The sequence below is a fragment of the Rhinolophus sinicus genome, linkage group LG02 (assembly GCF_036562045.2).
Source record: "Rhinolophus sinicus isolate RSC01 linkage group LG02, ASM3656204v1, whole genome shotgun sequence".
Classification (NCBI taxonomy): Eukaryota; Metazoa; Chordata; class Mammalia; order Chiroptera; family Rhinolophidae; genus Rhinolophus; species Rhinolophus sinicus.
In genome coordinates, this window is record NC_133752.1 from 160,127,910 (window position 1) to 160,140,322 (window position 12,413).

The 12,413-nt window shown below is 36.7% G+C and overlaps 1 protein-coding gene across 4 annotated transcripts in view; it reads left to right on the top strand.

Moving 5' to 3' along the window:
• Nucleotides 1-12,413, top strand: part of DENND5B (DENN domain containing 5B) — a 152,761-nt gene that overhangs the window by 119,329 nt on the left and 21,019 nt on the right. For all 4 annotated transcript variants that reach the window (XM_019736890.2, XM_019736899.2, XM_019736908.2 and 1 more), the window contains one exon: nucleotides 7,436-7,517. In XM_019736890.2, the coding sequence (XP_019592449.1) occupies nucleotides 7,436-7,517 (82 nt within the window). The remainder of the gene's footprint in view (nucleotides 1-7,435; nucleotides 7,518-12,413) is intronic.

Genomic DNA, 12,413 nt, shown 5'->3' on the forward strand with positions numbered 1-12,413 from the left:
ATAAGTGGGTTGGAAAGTCATCATCTTACTTGTTTTTATTCGTCTTTCTTAAATGTATGTATAGCTCACTTTTATTTCAGTGTTTAATAGTAGAAGTATTTGGGGTCTTTACTTAGAAGTTTGATGATGTTTTTGCAAAATACATGCTGTAGAAATATGCTATAGGTACTTAATTATTGTTTATAGCCTGTGGTAAAATTGGCTTCATCGTGCACTGTTTAACTTAAAGTTGCAGTTTCTAAGAACTTAACCAATATTAAGTGAGGACTTAGTGTATACCTTACTCTCACCAATATTTGGGTGAAGTGTATACTGATCTTTTTCCTAAAGAAAAGTTTTATGACCATCATTAATCTTTCAGGGAAAATAATATGCGTATGTCTTCAGAATTTTCAGGGATAAGTTTTTTTTCTTCAATTTATAATAGTGTATCCCATGTTCGATGTGTCATACTTCTTTAGCTAATTAGAGTTATATAGGGTTTGTAGATGTACTATCTACTGTGTATTTTTTCATAAGGAGCTTGTTTTTCTTTATGTAAAATAGCCATCTGTTTCACAAAAAGTAGATGTAAAAGTGGAAAGCCTAGTAGAGATAAAATTCTTTATATTGAATCAGCTACTTGGGAAACTTTTCTAAAATTATGGGGTTTTTTTTTTTTTTTAGACATTCAGAAATGTAAAAAAAAATTTTCAAACTCATAAGCCAACCACCAGCTTAGGAAATAAAGCATTGCAAATATGATTGAAGCACCCCGTTTCCATTCCCCTCACTATCCGTAGAGCATAGTACTACCCTAAATGTGGTGTTTATTGTTGGAAACCTAGTTTTTACATGAATCCAGTGAAAGAGCTAGGAATATGAATTGGTACTACATTGCCTGGGAGCCCCTCTCAACAGGATGTTAAGGTTTTAATGCCCTAGAATGTAACTATATATAAAGATGGAGATCAAGTTAAAAAGCATTCTCTAATGTCCATCTCCTTTGCCCTTTTCTCTAGTGAAAAAGTAAAACTGCATTGGCGTATGTTCTGAAACTGTCTGTAACACTTACCTATGTTCATAGAAAATGTAGCTTTTCAGCCCATAAGACCGTAACCAAAGTAGCTTACACTAATTAGAAAAAATAAATTCCTACGAAGAAACAGCCATTCGTAGGACGAAATGTTGGAAAGCCAAGCTCAGTTAAGACAGGGAGAAGGAAGCATTTGGCTCTTGTGCCAAGTGAGGCATGTGAGAATGGCCAGCTGTTAGAGTAAGCAGCTGCAGGCTCCAGCAGCGACTTCGTGGCTTTGGCTGCTGGAGACCAGAGACCCAGCTGTTGGCAGTGGCCCTCAGTCGCTTGGTCAGTAGTGGGACCAGCAAAACTCTGAAGTCAAGGCTAAGAAATGCCAGATGTGTGAAAGCCTGATGCAGTTGCTGTGCTACACTGTCAAGTGTTGGTGAAGGGCTAATGAAATAAGAATGAACACAAGCTAAGTATTGCACTGATCTAAATAGGATTAACATAAGCCATGTAACTTTTGAAATCAATTTATTGTCTATTCGGAGGAATGGATTTTATAAATATTGCTCTTAACACTTTTGATGACTCAGCCCATGAAGTTTAGGATTTAAAACTATGACAGTGTGAAATATATATAAAAACATCAGTTTAAAAATAAAATATTTCATTACTGAGAAACAGTGTGTTCTAATTATACAGAAATTAGCAGTTTGTTGACTTTTCTGCTTTTAAATCTGGGTGGTTTGTTTGGTTTGGTTTGGCTTTTCAAAAAATACTTTTTGTTTGCCAACTGTTAATGACAATAAACAGACTGCATTTTCATATTAAGGAAACTTCCTCCAAGTCCTTAGAGAGCAACGGTGGGTTTGAACACTGCTCTTATTAGCATTGAGCCAGGATGAAACTAGATGACCGATCATTGCTGTTCCTTCAGAAACAGCACTAAACAGAAGTCAGAGACGTTGTAAGGGCTGCAGAAGAATGTAAGATAGTCTACCTTGCTATAGCAAGAGGACCATAGCAGGGTAGACTATCTTAATTTTTTTAATAGACTTTATATTTTAGAGCAGTTTTCGGTTCATGGAAATATTGAGCAGATGACACAGATTTCCCATATGCCCTCTGCCCCCCACATAAATAGCCTCCCCCATTGGCAGGATCCCCCATCAGAGTGGTACAATTCTTACTATTGATGAACCTACATTGATACATCATCACCCAAAGTTCATAGTTTACATTAGGGTTGTTCACTCTTGGTGTTAAACTGTGGGTTTAGACAAATATGTAATGATATGTGGCCCCCATTATAGTATCATTCAGAGTACTTTCGCTGCCCCAAAATCCTCTGTGCTCAGTCTGTTCATCCCTCTCCCCTCCAGCCTGTGACAACCATTGATCTTTTTACTGTCGCCATACTTTTGCCTTTTCCAAAATGTCATATAGTTGAAATTATAAAGTATGTAGCATTTTCAGATTGGCTTCTTGCACTAAGTAATAGGCGTTTAAAGTTTCCTCCATGTCTTTCAAACTATCTTAATTTTGACCTAGTCAAATTTTGACCAAGTCATTGCACCTAATGCTTTGAAGTCCTACTTCAGAGAAAGGATCTCTATGCAGTTAATCCTAAAAAGAGGACTGTTCTTGACATATCACCTACAAGTTTCTACATTTGAAAATGTTGGCCAGCTTAGACTTAGATGTTCTTCTTATCCTCAGACAAGGTTCCACTAAACTTTAAATGGATTTTTTAATTGATTGGCAAGGGGTAGTGGAGTAGGATGCAGAAAAGGGTGGAAATACTGCTTGTAAGTGGATATTCTGGATCTAGCCCAAGAATTTTGAGTCACTCTTCAGTCATCCTCATCAAAAGTTTTCTATTAATTAACTTACCTACCTAGAGACTACATGATGGTTCTATAAAAATGATTCATACAGTCTTCGCCCTCTGCAAACTTACTGCCTGTGCAGTAGTATTGATTCAGGCAGATATATAAAGGGAATTCCTATGGCTAAATATCAGGTTGGTTCGAAAGTAATTGTGGTTTTTGCAATTTTTAACCTTTTAAACTGCAATTACTTTCACACCCACCTAATATTAATCCACAAGTGTTTTATTGAAGGAGAAAGTGGCCTATTGCGCTTCAGTATATTGAATTAAGAAATAGTAATAGAAGTATACATTTAAATAGTCTGTAAATTTCTCTTCTGGAGTAGACTTTGTAGAATCCTTAGATTTTTAGATCTTTAAATTAAAAGTATGGATTCAGTCCCTAACTCCTCTCTGCCTTCTGCTCACAGGCTTCTAAACTTCCCTCCAAAATCACTAATAAATTACTGTATTAGTTTCCTGGGGCTGCTGTAATAAAGTACCACAAACTGTGGCTCAAACAACAGAAATTGATTGTCTCACAGTTCTGGAGGCTGGAAGTCCAAAATCAGAGTGTCCTCAGGGGTAGTTCCTTCTGAGTGTTATGAAGGAGAATCTGTCCCATGCCCCTCTCCTAGCTTCTAATAGTCTCTAGATTAGCTTGGCCTGTAGATGCCATTCTCCCTGTATTTTCACATCTCCTTTCCTCCGCACATCTGTCTCTATGTCCAAATTTTCTCTTTGTAAAGACATGAGTCACATTGGATAGGGCTTCTTGGGGGACATAATTAAAACCATAACGAGTAGTGTTCACTGTGATGTCATCATGCAGCTATCCCATTAGCAGATTTTCACAAATCTCTGTCTCCAGCCCTAGTTCTGAGACATCCATCTTTGATGGTCCATTGGGACTTCAGACTCAACGTATCATAAAACCAACTCATTATCTCAGCACTCTCCCTCCTGTCCTTATCAAGCTTTCTCTCTACATCTTGTTTAATGGCATCAGCACCCTTCTCACAGTCAAGCTTAGAAGCTAGAAAGTTATCCATAATGTGACAGAAAACCCATTGGACATAACATCAAAACACTCGGCCCCTTTTAATGAATGTATGCAGTTGGGCTGGTTTCTTAACCTCTTTGAATCTCAGTTTCTTCATCTGCAAAATTAAGATTTAAAAAAAGTCAAAGGAAAGTTATTACATAAGTTAATATGTATCACAACATTTTATATCCATACTTAATAATTGTTTTTGACACGAATCTTGCTTACCCTTTACATCCACTCATTAAGTCCTGTATTTTCTCCTCTTTGTTCTCACTGGTTGCCACTGTCTTAGTTCATCCACACACTAGCCTTTGGAATAACTTCCAGCTCATCTCCCTTATTTCTCTTATACCATCACATTCTCACTCTAGTTAACTAAAACGTACTCAGGAGCATATCATTTCTTTGCAAAATCCCGACCCCCTCCCTAGGGTTTCTGTAAATGTCTGACTTGTCTTTAAAGGTTCTGCCATCTGGCCCTAAATAGTCTCATCTTCTTCAGTGAGTATTTGTTGAGCGTGTACGTTGTATGGGGCGTGTGCTAGGCCCTCTGGGTATTCTAAGAATAGGATATGACCGAGCCTCAAGAGGCATATAGTTTCATAGGAGTAACAGAAATGTTAAATTGTGGTAATAAGCTCATGATGTTCAGTTTAAAGGTCCTGTTAGAGAGAGGGAGTAACATCTGATAATAGTGTTCCTAGGGCAGAGAGAATATTCAGGAAAGTTTTCGCACAGAGACAAAATTAAAGCTAAATTTTATTTTATTTTATTTACTGAGAACTTACTTTGTGTCAGGCACTATTCTAAGTGCTTTACATCTATTTGAATAAGGTAGGTACTGCTACTGTTCCCAACTTGCAGATGAGGAAACAGACTATAGACAGGTTAAGTCACTCACCCAAAGTCAGTGAGCTGTTAAGTTCTCTATAGGGTTTGAGAAAGCCATGTTCTTAGCTATGAAGCTGTACTGCTCTCAATCTAAAGTGATAAGTGGGCTAGAAATAAGAAAGATACAGAAGTGTTAAAGGGTAAGCTAAAGACTTTAATGAATTGCACGGAGATATGAAAAAGTACATCACATGTTTAAGGAACATTGATCAGAGAAAGCTGGTTAGAATATAGGGTCCCAAAATAGGATTCCCAGAACATGCTTAGGCCTGTGAATGCTCTTATTGTGGATGCTTTTGTAAATGTCAGATTCTGTTATTAAGTTTCCCACCTGTTCTCTGCTCCCAGAGGCACAATTCCTTCTTGTCATGTCTCCCTCTAGCCAAGTTGCTGATGACAGTTTCAGTTTCTTTCTCCTGCCTCATGATCTTTTCTTTTTTCTTTTCTCAACCTATCTCTCATCACTCATGTGGCCCTCTTTCCTGCTGTCTAATCATCTGGAGTGTAGAGGCATTCTCTGAGGTATTTCACTTTCCAAAAAGAGAGATGCACTTTCATTAATAACCTACTTATGTGGTGATAGTCTCAGACAGGAAGACTAAACACAGCACATTAGCTGCAAGTCTCTGGAACAATTTCCTAGTGTTTTTTACCTTCTGGGTATCAAGATGAACCAGTGATTTTAGTGACCCATTGAAAACTCCCTCCCAAAACTGCTGTGACAAATGGCCTATTTATCACCCACCTGGTATGGAAGGCCCTCAAAAAAACTTCCTGTAGGTTAGCCTGGCCACATTTTCTTTGTCCTGGCAGCCCCATCAGTACACATTTATACCTGCCAAGTATTAGCCCAGCTTCTTTCATCAAATGCCAAAACACGTGTATCCTAATACAGCAAAATTTTCCCTATCTTCCTTCAGTCCCAGCTTCAACTACATGTATGTATTCTGGTATTGTATCCTAGCCCTCCAAAGTAGAATGCGTCTGAAAACTGAGAAAATACAGGCTTAATATACAACAAAACCCACATCCTAAATTATAATGGCAACGATGTACAGTTTGTCCCTTGAATAACTGAGGGAATGGGGCACCAAGCCCTTCTACACAGTCAAAAATCTACGTGTAATTTTTGACTCCCCAAAAACTTAACTACTAAATAGCCTACTGTTGATGGGAGGGATGCCTTACCAATAAGAAAAGCAGCTGATTAACACATATTTTGTATGTTATATGTATTATATACCATATTCTTAAAGTAAGCTAGAGAAAAGAAAATATTAACATCATAAGGAAGAGAAAGTACATTTATAGTACTGTATTTATTGATGCCTTAAATTTATATCGTCTGTTTACAAGATGAATCATCTGTCAGTACCCACATCAATATTGTCTTATATGATACAAAAGACTGTGGATGTTTCACGTATTACTAACATTAGACATCAAAAATGAAAAGATAATGTGAAAAAGAAATTCATACTTACGTATTTACAGGTACGATGATTCATGCACTGATAACAAAGAAGTAATAATACGATTGCTTTCTGGTAGCCTAATGACGTCACTACAATTGCTTCCCAGTAGGAAGGAAGTCTCCAAAAAATGTTCCAATATATGTATTGAAAAAATCCACGTGTAAGTGCATCTGCACAGTTCAAACCCATGTTGTTCAAGGATCAACTCTATTTGCTAAGTGTGATGATGCAATTTAGTTTTCATTTGCAGATGGAAAAACAGAAATAAAGAAAGAGCACAAAACTCCACAGCATCTCACTTAAAGTGTGATTGAGCACTCCAGCTACAGTGCATTAGCCAGTAATTGATTGTTTACCCATTGCTGTGTAAGAGAATAATCTTTCCTTCTTTTATAAATTTAATTATTCAGGCTTCATAAGAGACTCATGCACATTATACTTTGATATGTCTGTTCAGATTCCTCACTTTGCATGATATATATACTGTAGTTTGCATTCTGAACTTTGAAGTAGAAACTTAACCAGACTAAAAAGCTCAAACTCAGATTTTATCCGTTTTAAAGACTCAGAGTAGAGTAAGTTCTACTTAACAGCCTTAGTAGCTTGTGCGACTTGAGGAGAACTGACATATAATGAAACCAGTTTTACCATAGGCTCATTGATATAAACAAGAGTTAGGTTCCTGTGCCATCTCATCAACGTTAAAACAATGTTATTCAAAGACCTCCTGTATAGGGAAATTATGTGATTGCAATTCATGAGCCCGGAAATGATTCACATACTTAGTAGTTAAATTTATAGACATTGCTTTCATGTAATTATCCAGTGCAATTAGAGTGAATAACTGTAGAAAATGACTGGCCTTTATGGCCAAAATTTGTACACATTGCATTATTTGCTAAGAGGGCTTTAATGATTCATTTTAAATTTACAAACACAGCCCCAGATTAACTAGAAAGAAAATAGCTGTTTTACTGTATTAATAAAGTAGCAACATTCGGGAAAAAGAATTTGAGCTGTTCTGTTGTCTTCAAAATGTGTTCTTATCAAAGTAATTAAAAAGTAGTTATTTGTAGAATGTGAATCATATAGATGTTTTTGTCCTTACTGTTGTTTTTCTAATAGTGTGCTGATATTTTTCTACATAGTTGCCCTGGGACCAGAAAGAAGAAAATCTGACTCAGGAGTTATGTTGCCAACACTCAGGGTCTCCCTTATCCAAGACATGAGGTATTTGTTATGTGTGCTAGCATATCGTGATAACTTTGAGATGTTTATGCTGTCACTTAAATTGCTCAAATGATTCTGGTTTTGTGTATTTTTTGCTTATGTATTCTCAAGAAAACATTTTTATAATCTTGTTTATTTGACTTTTGTAAAATTATATTTTTCCTGACATTAAATCCAAAGGCAAAATGCAGCTGAGAAGAGTTTTAAAGAATCCCTAAATTATTTTACAACTTCTTTAGTTCAGTGTGTTAAAACCTCCTTAAATACCTGCTGCCCATAGCTACAGACCAAAAAAGTCTGCAAATAATGATAGGTTACTTGGGAGAAAAATTGCTGTCAGGTAGATTTAATTTGAAGCAAACACAAATCTGAGAATTATCACTTGGAATTACTGGTCTTAGAAAACATTAGAAGGTATCAGGATATCTAAAAAGGTTTACTGAATGAGGAAGGCAGAGGCTTTTTTCTTTTAAATATTTTAGGTTCAATACTTAGTTCTTAAAATGTGTGGGTTTAAAATGAATGTTATAACATTTATAACAGTTGTAACTTCTTTTGTGGTTTTTTGCTTTATTAATATTAATTATTGATGTTTATTTGATTTGTCAGATACTTGCAACTGCAAAGAATAACTTTTATTCATGGCAGCATAGTGTAGTAACACATACTGGCTTTACCACTTAGCAGTGGTGTGACATTAGGCAATATTTGTTAACTTCTCTGTGCCTCAATTTCTCATCTCTCAAGTAGAGATAAAAACAGTTATCTGTCTTATAAGATTATTATGAAAATTAAACACATCATTACTGTAAAAAGTTTCAAGAAGTACTTGGCTTATAGTAAGAGTTCAGTAAATGTTGGTTTTTATCTCAGTCAATTTAGATATTTATATCTTAAATGTCATTATTCCTTGGTAGGTGAAATGTAGTTGTCCTCATGTGGCTTATGATTCGTTTTGATGGTCAGCTAAGAGGAGTAGTTGTAATTATGAGGGAAAGATGATCTCCAGCTGTCTTAACGGAAACATAAAAAACATAGTTTGGTTATATAAGATGTTCACTTCAGGGTAAGCTCGGTATACAACACTCTGTACTACTTTTACAACATTTTTGTAAGTAAATTATTTCAAAATAAAATATACATATTTTTAAATCAGGCCTGGTACAAAGTAAATGTATAGGGGCTGTTATTGTTATAGATATGCAGGGGTAGGTAGCTTATTATCCAGGGCTTGATAAGTACAATTCTTGGTACAACTGCTGCTCGCCTATTCCATTGAATGTTAGATCAATGAGCTGTGTGACCTTTCTAGTCTAAACCCCTAAAATTGCTCACATGGTTTATATCATGATCCCCATATTTGGCTATTCTAGGTACCTCATATAAGTGGAATCATGCCCTTTGCATCTTGTTTATTTCATTTAGCATAAATTTATTGAGGTTCATCTATGTTATAGCATGCATCAGAATTTCCTTCCTTTTTAAGGTTGAATAATATTCCATTGTACGTATATACCACATTTTGTTTATCTATTATCTGTCAGTGGACATTTGAGTTGTTTTCACCTTTTGGCTGTTGTAAGGAATGCTGCTATGAGTGTGAGTGTACAAATAACTGGTTGAGTCCCTGCTTTCAGTTCTTTTGGGTATGTACTCAGAAATGGAATTGCTTGATCATACAGTAGTTCTATGTTTAATTTTTTGAGGAACCTTCATTTTCCACAGTGGCTGCGCCATTTTACATTCCCACAAGCAATGCGCAAGTGCTCCAATTTCTCCACATCCTCACCAGCACTTGTTATTTTCTAGGTTTTGTTATTTTTGTTATTGTTTCTTTACAGTAGCCATCCTAATGAATGTGACTTCCCAGTTCTTACAGCATGCGTAGCCATAGCTCTTCATAGACCATGAGCTAGAGTCTTCAGCTTTGTAATCTCAGAAACAAAGTCATTAGTAAACCCAATGTAATCAGACTCTCTAAGATACTGACTCTTAATAACCAAGAGATTTACTTCAAATACCTAAAAGAGATGGAAAAATAATGGGCTGGATTTGGATCAACTGTCCACTCTTGTCTAGTCATCTATGACCAGGTAAGGACAGGGTCGCAGGAAGCCAATGAAACCAATTTATTACTTCCCTAACCAGATTACTTGATATTCTCTCAGTGACATGGGTAGGCTCTGCCTGAAAGCTGGGTTAGAATCAGAAGGCTTTTTGTCTTCAGAAGCAGATAAATGGAAGCCTGACCATCCAGCTCGTGGGACTGATGTCATCTCAGGAAAGCCCCACAGAAACACTGCCCATGGTTGGCTCTTTCTTTTCTCTGCTTCATTATTCCTTTTGAAGATGACTTTTTATGTATTGTTGTTCTTATTCATGGTATATTTAGAGTTTAACTATTCAGTGGACAGACTTGTTTCCCTATTTCCAAATTCTTGGCAAGTTCTCCATTGTAGTCCCTAATTGCTGCCTAGATAGTTGATGTACATGCTTTCCCTTAAAGAAAATTCCCCAGTCATATTCTAAATTGATTTCTTTTAATCTGGACAATTAAAGAAAAAACTTACTTTCTGAAGATTAGGTGGGATACCCTTCTGCGTCCATGCCCTCTGTTGGGCACATGCCTCTATCAGTTCCTCACATCTTCCCAAGTTTGTCTCTTGAGGCAAAGCCATTGGCAGTGTCGGGACTTTGAATTCTCACAGCTGTCAAGAGTCTGGCACCAGAAGGCTCAGCAGCTGTAATGAGTCCAGGACACACACGCCGGAAGTCTGTCCGCTTTGTCTTAGTGTCCCAGCGACTCCCCAACACCTGCGTAGTTGCCAGGTACCACCAAGCTGTCAGTTAGAGAATGATTTTTCTGTTCCAAAGAGAAAGACTGGGGACGGTAAATGTATGCACAGGTTATCTACATATCACAGAGGAGAGGAGTATTATCACGGCATTACCGTTATTACCAATTTCTTTCCAGAGTAGCTGTGCATGTATCATCTAGCAATTGAAATTTTTATTCTTAATGACAAAATGTAATTAATGATGAGGGGCATAACAGAACACTGCATGAGCCTAGGAGTTGTGAGTTCTATAATCCAAGTATAGATAGAGTAAATCCTAGAAATATTCTATTTACGTATAAAAATGTAAATAAATTACTTGAGGGTAAATTGGTGAGTCACTTTGTCTTTTTCTAAATAATGTGTACATATGTGCTTATGAGTAGCTGATTTTATTCTACTCTAAAATTAAGTGGTCATGACTGATTTAGTTTCCCTGGGAAGGAATACTGGAGGAATTTTTATGACTGTACAGGGTATGAGCTTGTACTAAAATTGGCTAATTCTTTTATTTCTCTAATAAATATTATGGGGTTTCATTGGTAATACAATGAAATAAGCACCAGATTTGGACTCAGGAAATGTGGATTCAAATTTATTTAGGTGCTGCCACTCTGAGAAATCATTCAGTTTTAGGGAACAGAAGCCCATTCAAACTGGCCTTAGCGAAAAGGGGGATTTATTGGAGATACATAAAGGTAGTTTCCAGAATCCAAGAGTAAGAACTGTGGCTGAGTTGGAAACAGTCTTGTCACAGATAACTCTCTCTGTCTCACGAGAAGCAAACCGTCTCTACTTCCCCCTTCACATTTGCTGCTTCACTCCTCCCTTCCCTTCCCTTCCTTTTCTGCTTTATTATGCACATGCTTGCTCAAGCCCGGGCTTGAACAGCCTTTCTTATTTTTAAGCATTCAATAAAAACTAACTTGGTTTTCCAGTGTACTAATTCCCAGTTTCAGAGAGAAAATCTGACTGGCTGAACTTAAATCGGCACGTGCCTGGTCAGGTCCAGCTGAGGGATTTGGAGCATAGGACCGTAGGTCATGGTGTACCTGAAATTGTGTCTCCTGGGTCTGTGGAAGGGGAGCTTCTCCAAGAATGTGAGTGCCAGGAAGAAGTGATTGGTAGAAAGTGGGCAGCATCCCTAGAATAATACTTATTATCTCTGTGACCTTGGGTGCATCACTTGGTCTCAGTGAGTCTCATTTTTTCATCTTTAAAGTGAAATAATGATGCTCTCCCTCTCACTAGGGATAGTTATAGTGACGATCAAATAAGACAAAGTACATAAAAACATTTTAAATTAGAAAGTTTTGTATCAGGGTTAAAAAAATAAATCAAGTAAATAAGTTATTTAAACCACACCATGGATGCTTTTCTGTGAATTAACAGGATTTATTTTGGAAGTAATACTTGTATAATGTTATGCTGGATGCCATTATAATTACCTACAATAAATTATTCCAATTAAAAACAGATTCAAATGGTACAGCTACACAGAAAAAGTTTTAATGGATTTGGATTAAAGTTTAATAACACAATACGTATAAATTGTTTTAAAGCATAAAATTAGATATAGATATACAAAGCAGCAGAGTTTTTTAAACTTGTAACATGGGCTAAGCCTTATAGGGTACAAAGAAGGATGTAAGACTAGTAAGAAGTATTGGGCCTCTTGTCCTCAGGGAGCTTTGGTCCAGCTGAGAAAAATGTATACCAAGAGAAAATGATGGAAGTAGTAGGCAGTGCATGATAAATGCAAATTAGACTGCAGAATTCCATAAATTGGAGAGTTCATTAAAGGCTGTCATCGTCAAGGAATGCTTTCCAGAAGAAGCTGGCATCTTAAACATGAGTAGAATCAAATAGGGAAGCTAGAAGAGAGTAAGTACGTCAAGTAATGGAATGCAAAGTCTTAGAAGTCAACTGCTTGGAATGGAATTTTTCAATAGCAAGAAATGTTGAGGCCGAGGGGGTAGTGAGCAGTTCAGGCTATATCCTGTGAGCTTTAGAAGGTTTTGGAACAAAATCATTATGTTAAGGAGACGATATTTTAGGC